The sequence below is a fragment of the Pagrus pagrus genome (assembly GCF_965226575.1).
Source record: "Pagrus pagrus genome assembly, chromosome: 2".
Classification (NCBI taxonomy): Eukaryota; Metazoa; Chordata; class Actinopteri; order Spariformes; family Sparidae; genus Pagrus; species Pagrus pagrus.
Window position 1 is genome coordinate 21993446 of NC_140186.1, and position 22264 is coordinate 22015709.

The window sequence follows — 22264 nt, forward strand, 5'->3', positions numbered from 1 at the left end:
ATTAATGGCTTTGAAAAAGTTGAATAAAACCGATGATGATGCAGCCAAACACACATCTTTGGAGCTTTGCAGACGTACGGGACATTGATACATTATACAAATGGATAATAACTGTTGTGGTTTAAATCCTCAGCAGAGTATGATTGGGTGAAACGATAATCATATCCCTTCTTGTTACAGCATGGCAAGGTGTTTTCCGCTTGGCCGGCAGAGGCCTGGGTCTGTGAGAGAACATTATTCAGCATATCCTGCCTGTCTTGCCTTGTCTGCAGTCATCATATCCTATACTACAGGTCGGGAGGACGGTAGTGAAAATGTCTTTGAGTGAAATGTTGCCACCAAAGACAGCAGAGGTCTGCGGATTTGAAAACCACAGTTTGTAATTTAAGAAAAATCTTATTTTCTGTTTTGTTTCTCAAAGATTCAAGGATAATAAAATATATTAGGCTACCGCCAACAGGTAACTTGTTTCCACACTTCAACTTTTGCCACTGAACCCCTCTTCTTCCTTGCCTCTCATTTCCCCTCTTTTTCTTCTCTCCTCTCACCCCCTTCTTTCCACTCCTCTCCTCTCCACTGCTCTTCTCCTTATTCAAAAGGTGTGTGACAGATAATAAAAAGCCCTGGTGGTCGACAGGCGGCGACACCATATTATGCAGGAGAGGGATGAGGACAATTTGCACCATGGGAAGGAAGGAAGGAAGGAAGGAAGAAAGAAAGAAAGAAAGAAAGAAAGAAAGAAAGAAAGAAAGAAAGTTTTTATAACCTAATCAAATAAATATAGGCTATGTTTTCTGTCCATACAGGAACAATCTAATTATATTTCTGTAATATTCATAGAGAGACATACTGTAATCCATTGCCTCCACCTTATGTTTGTGTACAGAAACACACACACACACACACACACACACACGGAGGCAGCACCCCCAGACTTTCTGCAACAGCCCTCCAACAGCCTCTGCATTTAAATCTCTTCCTTGTCTTCAGCGGCAAAGCAGCATTTTCGACTCATCTACTTGATTAGAGCGAGCCTTTTCACTCTCCTCCTCTTCCTCCCTCTCCCTCTTCCTCTGTCACACACACACACACACACACACACACACACACACACACACACCGGTGCGTCAGTCATTGGAATAATATACAGCATAAACCTTCCTTCCTTCTCTCCTCCCGTCTCAACTCTCGCAGCTCTCCTCATCTCCTCTCTTCAGCATTTCTCCCACCGGCTCTCTCTCTCTCTCTCTCTCTCTCTCTCCCTCTCCCTCTCTCTCCCCCTCTCTCTCCCTTTTCTTTCAGGGAGAGCTGATATCTCTGGCGGTTTGCCGCATGGAAGTCGCCCAGGCAAAGCAGAATATCATCTGTCTGATCCGGACTCCTTCTCTCCAGTCGCCGACCACTGCACGCGCAGACACCACAGCACACTCACATTTCCCGGGATTCAACGGGATATAACGGCGTCTATCCGCTGACCGACTGCTGCTGACAGGAGAGTCTGAATCCCGTCTCCATTCCTGCAGTGGGAGGGGAGGGGGGGTATATTTCTTACTCAGATGTAACAACAACCAAACAAGACGCACCGGATCGTCAAGTGCGCAAAAGCCGCATCTTAAAACATTACGCACGGCTCGTCTGATACTATCTCTCTCTCTATCTTCTCTTCCCTCCGTCCCCAGCGCGGACTAACCGGGGACCGGAGGTTGGGGGGGGGGACTTCCACGGTATGGAGTCCTGATTTTACCAAGCGACCCACCGGGAGGAATGAAACTGAGAAAATCCGTCGCCGTCGTGGAATATTAATAACCTGCTCCTCACAATAAACCAGAGGATGTTGCAGCAGAGTTTGGGACTCTAGAGAGCATTCAAACTTTTTTTTTCTCTCTCGTCTCCGTTTTTAATCTCTTTCCCTCTCCTCTTCCTCACCCGTGGGACTTCTATTTTCGTGACTGATTTGCAGCACTTCACTTCTCTATCATGGACCGGTCGACGTCTTTGGATATAGAAGCGCTCAAGGTAAGACGCTCGCAGCCTGGCGGCGCGCGCTTGTCCGCCTGGAAGAGAGTTGCGATCCTCCGCTGGGGTGGGTGAAGTGATGAATGGTCGACTGGGTGGCGTGGAGGGTGACTGGCTATGATGGGTGGCTGGTCGGGTGGCTGTTATCACTGGGTGGCTGGATGGATTAATCCGCGGGAGGGCGACTGATGGTGAAGGGTGAAGCTGATGCGCAGGGTGAATGGCTGGGTTTGGGCTGGATGGGTGACCCAGGATGCTGGGGACGTCTTGAGCTGCGATAAACAAATTGTGGCGGTTCGCCAGGGTCTGATACCCTGCTCTGGCTGTTGCAACACCCGCTCTGACACACATGCACGAATCCTCACTCTTTCCATGTTGGATAGGGAATAAAGAGAGAGAGAGACAGAGGGGGAGAGTGCATGTCAGTGTTCAGTGCGTGGGGTGAATTTCAATATGCTTCGCTTGCACTGAGAGTATAGTTGCAGAGAGCTGCTGTGGGCGTCGGTGGGACGCTCGATAGACGGGACGGGTTTGCCCGACGGGGCGGCATCTTTGTGCAGCGGGTCTGTGCACGGACAGAAGGGGAGAGAGGGGATGAAGGAGGAGATGGCGACGCTATCACCTCTCTATCAAATTCACGCAGATCTGCTTAAAAGTGAACTCACAGTGTGTACTGTGCGCGCTTGTGCGCGTCGACTTGTGTGTATGGGGTACATGGGTCTCTGCTCTAACACCTCTTCCCTGAGTTTTTGCCCCCCCCACCTCAATTAGTTCATGTGGATGCCGTGAAAGTGGGAAGATGAGCAGGTAAACTGAGAGCAGGTTTGTTAGAACTTAAATTTGACCACATATTTAGGCAGGCTAAATGATGTCAAGGTAAAGATCTATAGGTTGTGTTATCCTGCACTTCACACGGATCAGAATCATGCAAAACATTACAGAAATCCACTTGGAAGCAGGTGCACCAGGGGAGCACTCAGCAACTGCTCCCTCTGTACCAATAGTCGATCCCTCATCCCTCAGATTTTTACTCCCAAAATAAATGTTTATACACCGTCTGGACGTTTTGGTGTTGAGTTGTTATTGTATTTGTTTGTGTGCTCACCTGAAGCCATCCCAAACCCGGATAGTGTTAACATGAATGAGGAAAACGGTTTCCAATAGCAAAAGCTATTGGTCCCCAAAGGAATACAAGCTCGTTGTTGGAGAAATGGAAGTATTTTAATGATACCACTAGGAGTCATAAGACAGTTCAATCAGGTCACGGTCGCAACAGACATTAAATGCCACATGCACATACTGTAATGTCAGACTTCTCATCAAGGAATGTAAAGTGAAAGGAATTGTGGGTGGAAATGTCCATTTTCCACGTGCCGCTGCCGTTTCTGATAGCAGTGATTGGATAAATCAGTAAATCGATGAGATTCCCCAGGAGTTTGACATTTCAAGTAGCATTTTATGTGATCACATTTCTGAGAAGGGGACCTCCACACTGCGCCGATGCACTGCTCCAAATTGACTTTGACTCAGCTGGCTGGTCGCAGATTCCAAAGATGGAAATTGACATTCTGATTCAAAAATGACCTTCACTGTTAGCCAATGATCTTGAGCTGCACAGCTGTGTGGGCTTTCTTGTTGTTTTTGTCACATGTTTCGGCTGTTAGCTCAAGTTTGGTACAACCTGTCTGTGGCATTTATCAGATATATTCCAGGTGATTGAAATCTAAACTGTGTCAGAGCATGAAACTTGCTCGGAAATGAGAGTATGAAGAGAGTGAATATCTTACAGGCAGCGCAACTTAATTTATCTGCTGATGAATAGTATATTGTGAGCTTTAAATGAGGCTCTATCTGACTTGTTTTTACCCATTTGACATCTTTGAAAGCTTTTTTATGTTACGTGAGGGGAAAGTCTAGTATGCTATACCTCTAATGTTTAATATCTCAGCGTGGCAAGATCATGATATGACATGTTATGCATAGGCCTCCTTTACAAAACTTAAAAAACCTATATTTTCAGGACTTGTCTCTGAGTACGACTGAAAGTGAACACAAAGACCCCTGGTTCAGTTATTGAGCTTACTGCTTAAGAACCTTTTTTCCAGAATTTCTGCATTAGCGGTGGTGTTTGTGAACTCAAGGTCCTCCATAGTCAGAACAGCCACAATTATTAGAATAATACCTAAGTTTGAAACTGCCATAATTGTCCTTTAACTCATAATAAAAGCACATTACAGTTTGATGAGCGATTGGATATCAATTGTCATTGGCACCAGTGTTGTAGCACTATCGTGACTTCTTTTTAATAAGTAATTATCCTATCTGTGTGAAATCTCCTGTTGTTGGCACAAAGAAGGGTTTCTCTCACCCCCCCGTGTGACAGCATTGGGTGGCCACCAATTAAATCTCACCCGTGTCAGTGTTCGTGCAGCACTCTGCCCGTTGAGTTTAAAAGACTTCCATCAACTTCCACCAGTCCATCTACTCATCCATCTGCTGGTTGTTTTCTGCAGAGCTGGTGTCATATCCTTGGCAGTGCTGACAATCCCTGAGTCCTCATGCATTGGTAGTTGGCACTCAAGCGTACACACACACACACACATCAACACACACACACTCCTGCTGTGTTTGTGTGAAGGTCGCAGACGTGTGCATGTGTGTGTTTGTCACCGTACTTTAAAATATTTTGGGGAATTAATGTAAATCAATACAGTGTCCTCTCAGGTGTAGCAAAACTGTGCGTATGTGTGTGTGAGTGCATACAGGTTTGCTGGCCAGCTGGCCATTCAAACGAAAGTAAACTGGAGACACACACACACACACACACACACACACACACACAAAGCAATCCAATCTAATCTAAAAGCCAGATTTTTTTTTTTAGTCATTCAAGTGTGTGTGTGTGTGCGCGAGTGTGTGTGTGTGTGTGAGTGTGAGTGTGTACCTCAAAGAGCAATCACAGGAAATGAACAGCGAGCAAGGACAACATTGTGACACTGGGAAGTCACTGTATTATATCAAATATACAAATGGTTTACGTGTGTGTTTGTATTTGTGTTTGTGTGTTTCTGGATTTGACCAAAGGCCAACCTGCTTGTAAATCAGTGCAGGTTTCAATATCAATGGAGCAGTTTAAGTGCTATTGATCTTTAGTAATAGCTGCACCATAAATTATATGCAGTATAATAAAGGCAGTCAGATTGAATTTGACCCTCTAGATCAGAGGCTCTCAACTTGTAACAGGAACAAGTATTGCAAAGACCAAAGAATAGTTTAATTTCAGTAGTGCCAAATCAAAATTATGGTTTAACCCTTGCGTAACCAGGCAAAATGAATTTCATTTGTAATGGCACCAACGTTAAAATTGTGTTGTGTTGCGTATGAGCCACTTTCATCCATCCAATTGAAATGAAAGACCTCAATTTAGAGTAAGTCCACTGTTTAATAGATGGCTAGATGACTATGTGGCTGCTAGTGTCGCCATATTTATCAGATACTTAAACTAATTCTCATGCCAACTAGATTTTCAGAATAGAACTGAAGCTCCAAATGATGGTTAGTTACCTGCCAAAGTGGCTGGCAAAGTAAACCAACTTATGGTACAAGCATCAGCCAGAATGAACCAGCATTTGCATGGTGGCTGCTTTCCCACCCTGGTCGCACTCTTTCACACAACCCCATTTGGTAGGCACCCAGTGCAGCCACAGTTTTGCATTTCTGGCCACTGAGCAACTCAATTGGAGCAATTGGGGGTTCAGTGCCTCTTCCAAGGGCACTTCAACAGTAGCTGCCGAGGGATGGGAGAACATTACTCATTCATTTAAGCCAGCCAGCCCCAAGCCTGCCTCTCTAACCTTCAGGCAAGCACAATTCCTCATTTGTGTATTTGCAAGCACTGGTTCAGTTTCACCATGTTACAAGCACAAACATACACCAGGCGTGAACTGATGACTTAATGAGCTGCAGTGTGAAATACATTATATCTCAGTGACAGTTAAGTTTGTTGATGCTGCCAGTGTAACAGCTGCACACAATGAAAAGTGGGTGCCTCACTCCAAGCCAAACAGACTTCATTCCCGTTATAGTGGAGCCTTCCCGAACATCTGCACACGCGCTCGCTACATTTTTAAAACCATGGCAGATAGGCTGTGATGTATAAGTTTACTGAGGGTGACATGTTATTAATAACAAAGCCTCCAGGTTCTCAACATTTGTGATGAGAAAGGACATGGGATCATCTTATATGCAAACAGACTGTAGAAAACTGATGTACTGATATATATCTAACCCTCAGTGCTCTTGCAATCAGTATAGCAAGAATTAGTGTTGAAGTCAAGACCACCTAAACTGAGACCAAGTCATGAACAAGACCATAGTGTATCAAAACCCAGACAAGACCAAGACTTTGAGGGGTTGAGATCGAGTCAAGACCAAGACCAGTGCCAGTCCCACACTGCAAGACACACAATAAAATGTGACACCTGCAAACCATCGGCACTGGTATTGGCCCCAAAAATCATGTATCCGTTGGGTTCTAATGTATATATCCTTGCAGTCATGGTCTTGACTGGTCTTGAAATAAAATAAAATAAATGGTCTTGAAATCTGAGACCGAGGGAAGACGTGGTCGAGTCCGAGACGAGACCAAGGCCCTCAAAAAATGGTCTTGAGACTGGTCTTGAGACCAAGACAACACTAGTACTACAGCACTAAGACCAAGACCATGTCTTATGTCATTCATTGACATACAGTGACATGACATCTTTACAAAGCACTATGTTTTCAATTGAGGTGACAGCATTATTGAATCCCTGTAACACAATCTCAAGATTCATCCCAACCTTAGAACAGCTTTCACCAAACACCCCTCTCCATTTCGATCAATCATTCAAATCACTCAAAATTCTTGGTTTTCTATTCTTAAAAGTAAAACTACACAAACTAAAAGTATTTCCTGGCAATCTGAGTCCTTATATAAATGTCATGCAGAAGTACATCATTGTCTAGGGTTACACCCCGCCTTTCCGAAACCCCGCTGTTCCGAAAATAGACTTCCATTCATCGTAATGCCGTGGTTTCCCATTTTTTCTAAAGACCCCGCTATTCCGAAAAGGCTATTGTGGTACCCCTGACCCTAACCCCTAACCCTAACCATATTGGGAAGTAATTGGAAGTTGAAAGTCGGATTCGGAACAGTGGTGTGTCGGAGTGGGGTGTGTCGGGATGGAGGGGTTTTGGAATGGAGGTGTTTCGGAATGTCAGGCTGTTCCCATTGTCTAGATAGCTATGCGGTTTGGATTTTCTGATCTTGTTCATCACAGACCTTGACAGCTGAAGAACTGCCTAAACTTGATTGTGAACAGGTTAAAGACTGACTGTCTGTACACAATGTAGACTAGAAGTCTTTCAGTTTCCTCAAGGCTTTCTTATACTTTCCCATACTCTCTCAACCATTTCATTCATTCTATCCACACATGGTTACTAACACACACACACACACACACACACACACACACGCACACGCACACAGCCTGGAGAGCACAAGCATACAGTACTTTGTAAGTTGCCAATTCCAATAGTCAGTCACCTTTTTCGTCCACATCAGTTCATTTTACAGGTAATTAGCTGTTCCTCGAAGAAAGATCCTTCCATTACTCTCTCTCTCTCTCTGTGTGTGTGTGTGTGTGTGTGTGTGTGTGTGTGTTTGGGTGCTGCTTGAGTAGCATTGTTTAAAGGTCTAACAGCTAGCGGGCTACTGTTGGCCTTCTAAAGGTTAACTTACAGTATTTAATCTGTGTGTGTTTGTGCGCATACATATTAATGTGTGTGACAACAATTTTGTTATGCTTCCTGAGCAACAGAGTGAAGTCATTCACACTGAGGAACCCCGAACCTCAGTATTGGTTGTACTTTCTTTCTGTCCGTCTGTGAGTTTTCCACCACTTCACATCATGAAGTAAGTGAGGGTAAACTTCAGCAGCTGAGCAGCACTTCATTTAAGGAATATTTCAGATTCTAACTCAATGTTAATAGGAAACCTGAAATATGTAATTTGGGGAAAGGAGTTGATTATCTCACTGAGAAGTTGGAAGTGTCATCTGCAGCTCTTCATTCAACAGGTCCTTCTTGTTCCATTGTTAATATTGTAAGTAGTAGAAATGAGATAGTGCTTTTATAAGCAGTTATTGTAAATGCATAATGGATGGGCCTGGTGACTTCATGCATCAAGTCCTGTCCTCCTATTGAAGTATACGCACAAGTGATTATTCAATGCATTTTTGGCTATCTTGGCATCAAACAAAATGCATCATGTAACAATAAAACTTTGGACATTTTCTCTGTTGGAATAAAGTCCAAACATGGCCAGACTGTGTACTGACAGCATGGAGCATTCAGCATAAACTTCCTTCCATCTGTCATGCAACACATTACAAATAATTAGTGCAATCTCACAAAGAGCATTTTCAATTATTTTTCTGTGTTTTGGGGACATGCGCATCCATGGGATCCATTTCTTACATCCTGCCTGAGGCCACATACTACATTAAATGTGAGTCAGTGAGTCTATGTGTTGGGTGTGCACTTAATGTTTTATTTATAGTATCTGTGTTTAATTAGGACCTTAGATGTTGGGAGGCTAACAGATTGCCAACAGTTTGCATGCCATATCCCACCACACACAGTACAAATACCTAATGGGCATCAACTAGCCTAGTCTATAACAGCATTTATCATCCGATGTCAATGCATTTGGTGCTCTACAAATTCTGACAGTCAAAATTTATTTGGTCAAATTTGATCGTGACTGGCTCAGAAATTAGATTCCTAGCTAAGAAAAATGGCTTGGTAGGATGGATTATAGTCCAGATGGGTGCTGTGAAAATCCTATGGGCGCATAAAGTAGGATGCTGTAAAAACCTCCCTGTGCACACCACTAACCTACACATCATCTATTACCATTATTAGTATAACGTCCAAAAGATTTTGGGGGTCAAACAGAAGGTTAATGAGCTGCGGGCTGAATGGGGCAAATTTAATTATTTTTAAGACATCCTGGCATCGCCAAGCCAATGTTATACAGAAACTAGCGAGTGCTGCCAGTTAAGCTGTGTGCTCTGCAAGTAAATAGTCTTGGAAGCTAAACACACTTTGCATGAAATTACACGACGAACACTGACTACATTCAAGTAGAATTTACTCAAGCATCTGAGATGTTTCAGGGACACAGGCAGCATCCTCGGAGTCGCAATTACTGATACGGAGGCATTTTCAAACCCTCAGGGAAGAAATTATAGACAGGGAAGGTGTGAGTGGGGATTCACTGGTCCACAGTAGATGTGTACCTGGGGAGGTGAAGGCAGAGTGGACTGCAGAGGTGTTTTGTAAGCTGAGAGAAAACATGATGGTGTTGAACTTGGCCCTAGGGAGGCTCCCGGGTCCACATCACTGTACGGTTGTAATAATTACACACACAAAGGCACACACTCACACAAACACACAGCCCTGCAAACCATCACTTACTGCTTATAATAGCTTATGGGGAGCAGCGTGTGTGGATTCATTAACATATAGGCTTCCTGCATTCATATACAGATGCAGAAACGAACACAAACACATGTTTGCCTGAGGATATTTACCGTGCACCTTGGCCCCAGATCACCACTAATGGCAGTGATCACACACCCATACACACATGCACACACGTCCCTTGCCTTAACAGAGACTTATGCTTCACCTTACTACCTGCCACTCAACTTTTCCTCTGTAAGCCTCAGGGTGTGTGACTGTGTGTGTGTTTCTATGTATGTGTGACTTTTATTTCCCATGTTAGTTGACCCTGACGTGAGGAAATACTTTGTCCGCTTCACGTTCTTTCGTACTGTTGAAGTTGTACTTATAGTCCCTCTTGGACTGCAGACATTTTGACACTTGTGTGTGTGTGTGCATGAGAGCGAGCAAATGTGTGTCTCTGCGGATGTACAGTAATTCCAATGCAAATCATATAGCATTACACTGTCTCTGCAGCAAATTTAAGCCAATTTGATGCGTCCACTGTTGCACTGTGTGCTCTTGTTACATTTGACATATTTTCACATGTTGATTTTTCTATTTGTTCTCTGTGACTCTGTCCTGTTTTGACTTTCACTGCTGTCACTCAGTATGCTAATATTTCCAGTTTAGACAGTGTGTTATGTGGCCGGGCTTAGCACCAACCCTTTAAAAGCCGTTTCCTTTTTCCTTGTCCAATTAAAAGCAAAATAACTGCAACAAGATTCAGAGTTTCTCTCCGTGGCCTCGGTGAAATGTCTGCTGAATGCCGACTGGAGGTGTGTACATTATAGCTTTAATAAACCAGTTACCCAAATCTGTCATTTCAGCTTGGCACTTTGAGGAAATGTGGATGAAGCTGGCCTATGGTTAAAGCTGCAGTAGGCAAGATTTTGATATACAATTACAGCCTTCTTACCGGCCTAAATCACAATGTGGTGCTGCAACAGAGAATAGCTGAATGAATAAAAACTTGCGAGTAAAATACAAGCTGTCACAGTGCTCACAGCAGTGAGTGAGCACTCCAAACAGAGAAAGCACGGCTCAGCAACACTCGGTCTGATTCCCTTAATTCTTTGGTGTTCTGGGTCGGGTGCAGTTTACTGCGATCAAACAGTACTCCAGGGTAGTTTCACATAGTTACACAAGCCTTGCTGCCATTTGGAACCTCCAACAAGCAGCTTAAAGTTAATCTGTTGAAATCCAGATACAGCTTACACACGGTATCATTCATCTTTTTGATATTATTCCCCACAAATCATGTTAAAAGAAGAAGTACTGTATTGGCTTCATGTGCTATGTTGCTTATTAAAAGCTCACAACTATGAATGCAGAAGGCACAACTGGGAGTGAGCTAAATGCTAGCACCAGCATGGCATCACAAAATGGGAATGTCATTAGGTTAGCACTTTTACATAATAATAAAAAATAAAGCTTTTATGACAAATTTTACTCCATGCAGCAAAGCTACAGGGTGGATTCAAACCCTGAGCTTCAACCTCAGCCTGCATGAGGCATACACTTTACCGGGTGAGCTATTCATCAGAATTACGAAATACCATGTTTTGGTCATCCAACCTTCATCAGGATTGCATCGCATGTTCCAAGGAGGCTACTGCAGGCTACTGAGGTTATGCTGCATGGAGTAAAATTTGGAATAAAAAAAAAAACATTTGTTCTGGCTCTCCAGTGGAAGCCTTTTCCACGCCGTCAGAGACGTTGAATTGACGTCTTTTGGATATGTTTTGCTCAGTGAGTTCACGGTAATTCATCCAATAATTGTCAATAACAAATATTGAACTCATGGTGGCACTAGAGAAAGATTCATGGGATCAGCAAATTCATTAGGATACAAGACTAACCACAAGAACCAACAGAGTCTTGTGCCAATTCATTAAATAGATGTTAACTTATCAATTGACCCAAATTTGACCCACTTGTGGCCAAAGAGGAAAAATCACTGTAGATGTCTGTACCAAATTTAGTGGAAATCCAGTTGATAAAACACTAAAAAGCCATAATGTTAATCTGCTGGTGATGCTAGAGGAAAAGTCATGGAATCACCTCTGTCGTGATGGTTATTTGTGTCTTTCTTGCCTTGCAGGTCCTTGGTCAGCAGGGTTAGTTAACTGAGGTGGGAGCAGCTGACCTCTCACAGCACTCTCTCTCCCTCATTACCCCCAAGGCACCATGGTTTTGTTTTGTTGGCCTCAGCCCGGTTCTTAGTTCAGTTTCACACTCAACAACACTCTACATCGATCACATTCACTCACTCATACAGTGATGACACTGAAGAATTATTAATTAGTACATTTCTGAACCTTTCCATTTGAAAACCATGTATCTCCTGTCCAGTTGAGACATTTCAGTCTGGACTAAAGTGTTGGATTGACCAACTGACACGATCGTAGAGTCATGCCGGGAGCATAACTCAAAACAAACCTTCTCTTCATCTGCTACAGTCAATAAATCTGTAGATGTGGTGATACTGATACGCTGAGAAATGTGACAGTGGAAAATCCGTGTCGATCATAGATGGTGGGATATTTTTAATCATCAAAATTTGTTGAACTGGTTTTATGAGGAGTTCTATTTGTGTGCTTAATCAGGCAGTCCACACTGGAATGCAGCATAAATGAGATTTTAGCAGAGAAATTAGCATAGTGATCAAGGCTCATGGCAACAGTCATCCTTGATATGTCAAACTGGTTGATTGCTTGGCCCGGATTTAACAACTGTATGATCTATTGCTCTGATTCTGGCATTGACAGTCAAAACAGCTGGTCTGCCCCTGGCATGCTCAGTAAATCATTGTTAATATTGCAACTTTTAAGCCACATTTACTAACAATCAGTGCATACCTTCTATTTAAAATGTCCATAACTTACTAAATATTTCAGCTGCATACATACAAATCTGCATTTATCGCTTCAGGTGTCACCGGCATGTGCCTTTCCTCCCACGTCCTCTTTGAGTCCTTCAGAGACAAGGTGATGATTCTGTTCCTGTCCACAAGATTGAAATGATTTGGTTTCATTTCATCTGCAGCCTAAATCCCTGCGACAAGTCTGCTAACTACATATAGAGTTTGAGACTTTAATATGAGGTGTATCCCACCATGAAGGGACATTTACATTTGTCATTACGTGCGCCGCCGCAGGCTGTGTCCCCCTGTCCAGCAATGACAAGTTAATAGACTGCTCTGCACCGTGGGGCTAAACAGGGACTCGGATCCATTATTAATCTCAGTCATTTAATTCTCCCCAAATTACCATGATCATTTTTACAATATGACTCAATTTGTCAACAACATTATAATTTAATATTGAATTATGCTACGATGACAAGGTAATCATGATCTGGTAATTGTTACCTGATCCTGCTATGGCAGGCTAATGATCACCTGCGTTTGTGTCACTTACACAAATCAATGCCTCTTTATTGTTGCTGTAGTGTAAACACAGTGGTTGATTTAGCAGTTGTTGTTTTTTTTAACATGGATTATAGAAGGAAGTCGATTTATTTTGCTGAATGGGCACAATTGCCTTTCTGTTCATTAATGTGAACTGTCTCCAATGTATACTTAAAATTAAGGTTAGCAATGATTAGTTTGGGGAGCTTAAAATAAAAATATGCTAATTTAACAATCTTGTATACAGACTGTGTACTGTATTTCACTAATTTATAACCAAAGATCTCAAAGAAATTGTCCAAAATGCTCTCCTAATAACTCTGTTAAACTCTGTTTTCTTTTTCGTTTTTTTTCCCCCTTTTCTTCAGTGTTTCACATAGGTCTTTGTGCATGTAAAAGTCCACACATGTAGAAGCTCCTCTCTCCCACATAAAACACTCGTCAGTAGTCCCGCCTTTCGTTCCGTGACTTTGTGACATCACGCAAAGTCACCATGTCACACATTTGCATAATGAATCCCTAGCGGTTAGTTTGGCACGTAAAAACTGATTTAGCGAAGCTTCTCTGTTGTTGTTAGTGGTGATGGGTCAGGCATGTGTGAGCTGACCAATCACAGCAGACTGGGTATTTGGTAGGGGGGCCTTAAAGAGACAGGAGCTAAAACAGAGCATTTTAGTGAGCTGCAGCACTGGACAGTATGAGAAAACTGATGTGTTGATCATTAAAACATGTTATGAAACATTATGAAACTGAAAATGAGCATCATTTTTCTCCTCTAATGCCATTTGAGATATATATAGTTCACTTAACAAGGGGACAAGGGGGCTTGTTGTACCACTCTCACTCCCTGTCTCCTCGCCCTCCAGCTCACACATGTGGTTTAACCTTTATTCCCAGATAACATTTAGTTTGTCATTTCCCTGCAGCAAGCCAGCTATCATGTGCCCCAGCCAGGCTATCATTTACAGAGACTGAGGAAGTGACATGGGAATGACAGGCTAATATTCGTCTTTTCAGCCGCCATCTTGTCCTGTCTGTCACCTAAACCACCGCCTCTGCTGACACTCAATATGAACTCAGCTCAGCATCACAGTCAAAGGACATGTTAGGGTGGGAGGATTGTTTTGCCTTGATAATTAACTGTTTTTTTACACTGTCAACAAAGTGGACAAGCCCGTCCAGTCCAGTCTAGTCTAGTCTAGACCAGTTCTGCTCATTTAATTCAGTGCAGTACGAAATTCAGATTGATTCAGTCGACTCGAGACATGCTCAAGTTAAGCTGTTTCATTCTCATTTCATCTGGTTTAGTGAAACGTGCACTGTTACAGGCAGATGTGCCCTCGCTCACTCTGCATCATTGGTCAAACTGTACTATATATGTCCCAGCAGTACAGCCTAGCATCTTTACATTATCCCACCGACAGCACAGTGCATTTATCTGTGCACTGTATCTGCCTTCCTGTCCCTCAGCCCCCTGACAAGTAAATCATCTCTTCTCCTGCTGTGACAGCACAATCCTGACGTCTGTCACTTCTACAGGCAAAGCTGGGCCCCACACACACTAAACACGCATATATACAACGGCACACAGGAACAGGCAATCACGTTACACACACGCCGACATCAGCACGTACACACAAACACTTTTTGTCAGAGGGGATTCTCGCCCACTCAAGGGCAGAGCGGTGACACCTCATCATGAGCCAAATGAAGCAAGAGTGGCAAGGAGAGGAGGAGGAGAAAAGGGGGGAAAGAGGGATGGATGGAGCGGAACGATGGAGCAATATGGAGGGGGATGAGTGGAGCTATATGCCAGCGAGGGGACCGACGCTGGGCGCCAGATTTCAGGGCATGAAATAGGCTCTGGGAAACATGGAGGGACAGACAGGGAGCTGGAGAGAAAGTGAGGGTGGGGAGTTGGGATGGGTGTATTGTGATAAAAAGTAAAGAATAAAAAGCAACTAATTAAAATTACACTAAACTAAACAAAAATTGTCAATTCTAAATAATTGTCCATTCACAAAACAAAACCTTTCTCAAATATATAACAAGAATGTTACAGGTATATTTGGTAACTCTTTTTTAAAAGTCTTTGTATTAAGCGTTAGTCAATAGTTAATAAAGCCCTTAAGCCTATCAGACTACATAAGTGTTAATCAGGGGACAACCAATAATAATTTAGAGATGGAAGCTACAAGTTAACTTTTAATTAGTCCATAGTTAATTGTGTTATAAAGGATAAATTACTTATTAATAATATATTAATTAATTAATTAATCTTAATAAAGCAACAAACAGGCTTTGCAAAGGTTAATAATGACTGAAAAGGTAAGACACTTAAACATAAAAAATGTGTTTCAAATGCTATTTCAAACAATTCAAAGGAACTCGTAAGGCTTTTACTAGTGGTCTTAAGTAGTCTATTACTTTTTAACGAGTTTCCTGTAGGGCTTCTAAATGTCTTATGAGCTAACATATACATATTTATGATGCTATTATTCACATTATAAAGTATGGTGGCTCTGACGGTCAAAACACAATATTACAGAAAACACAACTGCATTTCCAAACACACACCACACAACATTTTAGAAAAAACAATAACTTTTCACAAAACGTAACATTTGACAAAACAGAGAAAAAAAACTCCTGCACACTGTCCACTTCACTTGCAATTACGTTTAATGACAACAATGTTTTGGTACCCTGATGAATGTCTTAGTATCGAAACGGTGTTGTCATTAAACTTAATTGCAAGTGAAGTGGACAGTGTGCAGGAGTTTTTTTCCTGATTTACAAAATTTAAAAAATTGTGTTTTATGAAATGCTGTTGTGTTTCCTGTGTGTTATTGTGTTTTGACCTTCAGGGCCACCGTTACATAGTCTTATTAATACATCATGATATTATTGCATTTTCTAAGGAACTATAAGGGCCTTATTATCTTAAACTAACTCTCATTAGAAGGACCTTCATATAAAGTGCTGCCATATATCAGAACAGTGTTGCAGTTGCCAAAAAAATTAGCAATCTGTCTGTTTGAAATACTGAAACCAAACATACGACACTAGCAATTAGCGAGGTCAACCCCAAGAAGCACTTTCAGATTATGTAATTAATTAAGTACTTATGAAAGATATCAACTCGGATGCCAGGTTGTTAATGATTGTGTGTGTGCAGTTGCTCAGTATTGATACAGGTCAAAGTATCAACTTGGCTAATAATAACATGGGGACATGGAGCAAGATGCATTAGGTATGCTGTTCAGTAAACAGCAATTGATTAAATGACGACTTAGTGTGACATTCTTTAACTATTTTATTAATAATATGACAATGTCATAGTTGCTGTCTATCTGGTTTAATCATCCGTCATTTGTTTTTGCCTTGGCAGAAATTTGTGAAATTTGTGGTGTGGTGAGTATTCCACGCCGGCCAAACTATAATTGAGAGAGAGAGGATGAAAAAATTAAAATGGTGAATAAAATCAGAGAAACAAGAGAAAGATGAGTTGGTCCTCTTTCAGCTCATATTAATATGCTTTCCACGTCACACTTGGATTACATTCACACCTGACATTGTAACATCCCTCTTGTACACACATTCAGATTGGATTGCGCTTTGCTGTGCTAAAATGCAGATGGCACTTCCTGTACTATATAAGCTCCCTGTAGAAGTGACAATAAACACATCTCATCGTGACTGTGCATGCTCACGACAGTCCATTCTGACAAGTGAGCTGCCTGACGCCTGACTGAACCGCACTGATGAATTGATTAAAAGTGTGCAGGAAGACTGATATTTAATCACGCTGTCGATACGTGGCCTTGGTTTTTAATGTGGTCAGATGCACCTGTGATTCCTCCAGATGTTGTTTGGATAGTTGGACATTAAATGCATTTTAAAAGCATTTGTATCTGTATTTAGTTCACTTTAATTCCACACAGAGGTAAATGAACTGAAAAATAAAGCAGAAAACAAATCCTTAGAGGATCATGGAATGTGTAGGAGAAACAGGTAGAATAGAACAAGGTCCTTGCCACCGCCTGTCTCCGTCATTTTGAAGCGAGAAAGTGAAGGATAGAGAGAGATGGAGTGATGGAGAGGAGGACAGAGGACTGTGTTTCGCCTCAGAGAGCCACAGATGGAGAGTGATGATAATGCAGCGGTAGACAGAGGACAGAGAGAGGAGGAGAAGGAGAGGAGGAGGAAAGCGCGGCGCACAGAGTGGTTTAGATAACGCAGATAGAAAGGCAGAGTTGAGGTTGACAACAAGAGAGTTCAAGATAAGCCAAAAGTGAAGTAAAAGTAAAATTGCCAAAAAATGACAGTAAGCATCATCATCCCTAGACCCGACCCCTGGAGATTTGTAAAATCTCGCTTGGCTGCTTGCCAAATTTCATCCTGATTTTATCAGGCAAATTGACATTGTAAACGGACTAGAAGCATGTGTCTTGTATCTAGTTTGATGCCCTATTTATTACGGTTATGAAAATGCAATCTGTTGCTACATATGTTATTTGGATAATAATCAGTCCGATCATTACCTTTGGCAGCTGGTATTTATTGCATCTATACTTTTCCTTTGCTGTGATCTGACTTAATGTGTGTGTGTGTGTGTGTGTGTGTGTGTTGCAGGAATTGGTTGAATGGAGGCACTATCAGCTGTAACAAACATGGCAGGTGTAGGGCACAGAGACAGGAGATTGAAGCGTGGATAAAAATCTTTATTTGAAATGGACAGAGTCATGTTGCATCACTCTTTTGAAGGAGGCAAAATAATGAACACAGCAACATTTTCCTCACTGACTGTGAGGGAAAGGAGTGATGACTGAGGGGAACAGATTGTGCAGGAGTTCTTCAGCGAGTGGCTGGCAAACTTCAGAGTGAGGCTTCTACCCAGAAGGCAGGACTCTCTCACAAATGAGAACACAGAGTACTGAGTGCACACACACTCCTGGCTGAGATCTGACCACCCACAGAGGTGGTCTGGCATCACATCCCTCCGCGTTTTGATTGGAGATGGAGCTGTGTGTTCACACCTTGTGCTACATGTGTTTTCATTTATTATTCAAGATAACCACACACAAATTCTGGACATTTGATTAGCATGTGTGGAGGGTGTGGGTGTTAAATGGGACATGACATGAAAAGATATACAATATGGTGCAATAACATTTTAGTCACCACCTCCTACATTTGTTTTGTGGTTGTAAACGTATCGCTTTATCCCACACACTCATCCCATGAAACATCAACATTGATTAGCTTTTTAAAAAAACATTATTTATGTGTCCTTCTCCTACGATTAATCCTCCGCATCATTTGAACCGGCAAATAATCTTCAAAAATGTGACATCAGTGAAGTTCAGTGGAAGTGAGTGAGAATCAGTGCTGGAAAAAATATCAGATCATTTACTTAAAGCAACAAATTGTAACCCCATGGAGAAGGTATTTGCATTTTGGTTGGCACCTCAGGCCGAATGTCAATTCAAAGAATCAGTATTTGACAATGCCAAAGGAATTGATATTGATGTTTTATGTTTAAATATGTAAATGAGACATAATCCAATTAAACAAGAACTAATTAACTTACATTTTCAGAACAGAAATCTAGAATAACACCTAGCTGTGTTTTGGACGTTTTATTGTCTCAGTCCGAAAGAAGCCATGTTATGGAGGCAAAATAGCCCAAAATCTCAAAATGACCAGTGCATGAAAAAACAATATTATGTCACAGTCCTAGGTCTTAGTTTGGTTGATTTCCTATTTCATGTTGAAAGTTTATCCTTATGTTTCATGTTTTACTTTCCACTTCCTGTCTTTGTCTGTTTCCCTGCCCTTTTTCTGTGTACACTTGTGTTGCATGTGTTCATTAGCTCTTGTGCATTGAAGTCTGTGTTTTTACTTTACTTTTAGTTAGTCTATTTCCATCCAATGTCTCCTGCGTCTCCTGTTTTCCTGTGGTTTGTCTTCAGTTTTGTATTTCTCATTGGAATACTTTCCTTGGACTTTCCTTTGCCGGGCTATTTGTTGTTTGTATTTCTTGGATCTTGGTTTGTACGACTTTGGATATCTGCTCATGACAAATTGGCTTTTTGTTGTTTAAGCTGCCTGCCTCTGTGTCTGCATTTAGGTCCTTTTTTGATGGACTGCGACATGTTAAGTACTCTGTCACTGAGAAATGTCCTGCATTCAAATTGTTACTTCTGTGAAAGGGTCTAGTATTATCAGTATTAACTGTTGGGTAGTTGAATTTGTAATGATGAATGAAATTTTGTGAGTTTATTGTGCATTCTGTGTGTAAAATCTGGATATAACCATATAACTATGGCTGTCAGTTAAATGCACAATATTTCCTTCTTAAAGTGGTTTAAAAGTACAGAGTGGCAGGGTATGGTAAAGTAGAAATACCTTAGGTTTGTAAATACAGTGATTGAGGAATTCACTCTGCAGTTGCATGGGGTGATGATGAGGTGGTCACAGGAAGAAGTTTACTCATCGTGTACTGTGTGCGTACGGCAGGAGGATTAATTTTCCCTTCAGAGATCAAGTATGACGTAAAACAATTCAACAAAGGGGAAGCACACACGCTGAACCACTAGTCTGCTGTAAGATGCTTGTTAAATCCACGCGCTGTTCCTCGAGATTATTACTTCTGCACTTGTTTGCGGTGAAATAGCTCTACACATTGTCCGTGCCACAAAAGAAGATAGCCAGCATGTACACCTTTCATTCTTGAAATTGAAAAGTGCATTGTGGGAAAATAACTTATTCCTTTTCCTTCTTGACATGAAAGAAACTTATTTGAAATTGTGTTATTGATGGTGTTCCTTTTTTTTTTTCATGTGGAGATTCTCTTGATCTTGTCCTTATACCTGCTTTTGATGCTTTGTGCGCAGTGTCTATGTGTGTCGGAGTGTGTGTGTTCGCGGATTTGCGGGCATATGCCTGTATCTGAGTGGTTTGATGTCAGTTGTTTGTTCTGTTTGTACCAGTTGAGCTTACTCTATCCTCTCTACCCTCCCATCTCTTCCCAGCATGCCGCAAACAAATGTGAACTTGTAAAGACTGCAGGCGTTCTCAAATGGAAATCTCCAGTGTCATCTTTGAGTGTGCAGCTCTGCAGCCTGCCTTTGTCCCAAAGTCACCCCGACATCTCTACAAAGCACCTTAACAAGGTGATTTTTTCCCTCTCAGCAACAAACGACAGCCACTTGGAATAACAAGCCACTATCAAGATTTACAATTGAACAATACATCCTGTTGCAAGTTGAGACAGACTGAACAGTGGTTGTGCTGACTCAAGAGGGAGAAAGGCATCAAGCCTGCTTTACACAGGATACAGACACAATTGCAGGAAATATATATACATTTTTATGCACAGTATATTCTGCCAGTTTTTTTCTTCCAATTACCGACCATCACACAGACATGAGCGTGGGATGGAGCTTATGGATTGCGCATAAGCAAATTGTCGGTCTCCATCTCCACATCATCCTCATTATGTTGCCTCCCAAATCTGGCTAACGATGACAATTTTCTGCAAGGCTGGCCTGAAAAAAAAGAAATAACTGTTGGCATGAGGCATTGGCGTATACTTTTTCAATACAGAATAGACGAGTAAATGTGGGCTCAGTCAGGGTGCTCTTTCAAACAGTCCCCTACCCCGTACCCTTATTTTAAATCTACAATCAAACAAACAGTTCCCAAGTTTTGTAAAAGCCAAGTAAGGTTGTGTGTGTGCTTATGTGTGTGTTAATGACGTCCACAAAGTACACATGTTTTAGCCTATTTTGTCAGACTTAACACACCAGAGAAGTAATACAGTATATCAATAGTTGTAAATGCCCCACCGTGTCTCTCTCTGTTCCCACCATGACTTTCCGCCACGTTTCCCCGCACTTCTTATTCCTCTCATTGCCGGTTTCAAACCTATTCTCTTTAGTGGAGGCAAACAGAGAGAAGTGGGAAAAAAAAGAGTGTGAAATGGCTTTGATGTGTAATAGAGACTCTTTTATTCCTTTTGAGGGGCACCTCCGCAGAAATTGTGTCTTTTTCACTCTTCCTTTCTTTCCTTCTCCCCTTGCATACTTTTTGTCCGTATTGATTTTTCCTCAGACATGAAGAAGGGTGCAGAGAACGTCGGTATTAGATGGGTTTGATGTGTGTGTGCCTCTATTTGTGTGTCATTGACTTTTAGTTTGCATCTGTATGTGTGTGCGTGTGTGCGTGTGTGCATGTTTGCATCCCTCCACTTCTGCCAGATCCCTTTCAAGGACATTATGCATACAACCTGAGTCATTTTACCAAGGAGAGGCTGTCTTTACCGTCTTCCTTCCATTTGAAAGTGATGCCACAAGAAAGGAAAGGGCTCCTTTGAAAAAAAAGCCTAAAGAGCTTTCTTTTTATTATTTTTTTTTAACCTTTGCAGTCATGAAGGGGCATTCATCGCAGCGGTATGCTTTACTTGCCTCTCAGAGGGCTGATGTCTGGGAACAAAATAGTGCTGATGACTAGATGTGTCTGGGAGGGGCGGGGGGTGTCTGCCCCTCAGAACAAAAATAAAAGCAGAACGCTGGACTGCTCTGCCCTGCTTGTACTGGTTAGAGAGGAACTTGTGTTTTTTTACTGTATTTATCGATCTGTTTTTGTTGCAGCAGAAAGCACACACACAAAAACAACACATACATAAAAATACATACACCTCAGGCACAATGTTCTGTACATGTGGTGGTATACCAACTAGCTAACATACTCATGCATTCAAACCTCAATCACACATACATGGAAACCCTTATGTCACAGAATCAAATATGGGTAATATCACCTAGACTTATGCAATCAGACTCCCGTGTTGAGTTTACAAATGCAAAAACACATATGCAAACAGTACATGCACATGTACAAGAAATATTACATTGACGCAACAAGATTCACTGTACAAGAATTCTGTGTTACACGACCAGAGAAAACAGAGAAGAAGGGCAGTGGTATTCCCGTTTGCTCAAAAGGTGGAAAACCTACAACAACCAGAATGCACTGTGCTGAACTAGACCAATAAACACTCAGCTCCAAGTTCGTTTTGAACAGGAGACAGTAAGCCAAAGCAGTAACAACCAATATCGTATCACAGCTAAACAGTCCCACTAAAATATTTCTCTGAGAACCTTCATGTGAGAAATAGCAGAGAATGGGATGTTGGTTGATATTTGATCAGCTCTGCCTGATTTAGTTTGATTATTCAGCCTCCGTTTTCACATTACATGAACAATATGGCGACTTGGCCGC

The 22264-nt window shown here is 41.9% G+C and overlaps 1 protein-coding gene across 1 annotated transcript in view; it reads left to right on the plus strand.

Annotated features, from left to right (window-relative positions):
- The first annotated feature begins 1218 nt into the window (after window positions 1-1218).
- The window catches only part of LOC311272887 (zeta-sarcoglycan-like), a 335957-nt gene continuing 314911 nt past the window's right edge, over window positions 1219-22264 (plus strand). Inside the window, exon 1 of the mRNA XM_084379627.1 lies at window positions 1219-2016. Coding sequence (XP_084235753.1) covers window positions 1978-2016 — 39 coding nt within the window. The 5' untranslated portion in view covers window positions 1219-1977. The remainder of the gene's footprint in view (window positions 2017-22264) is intronic.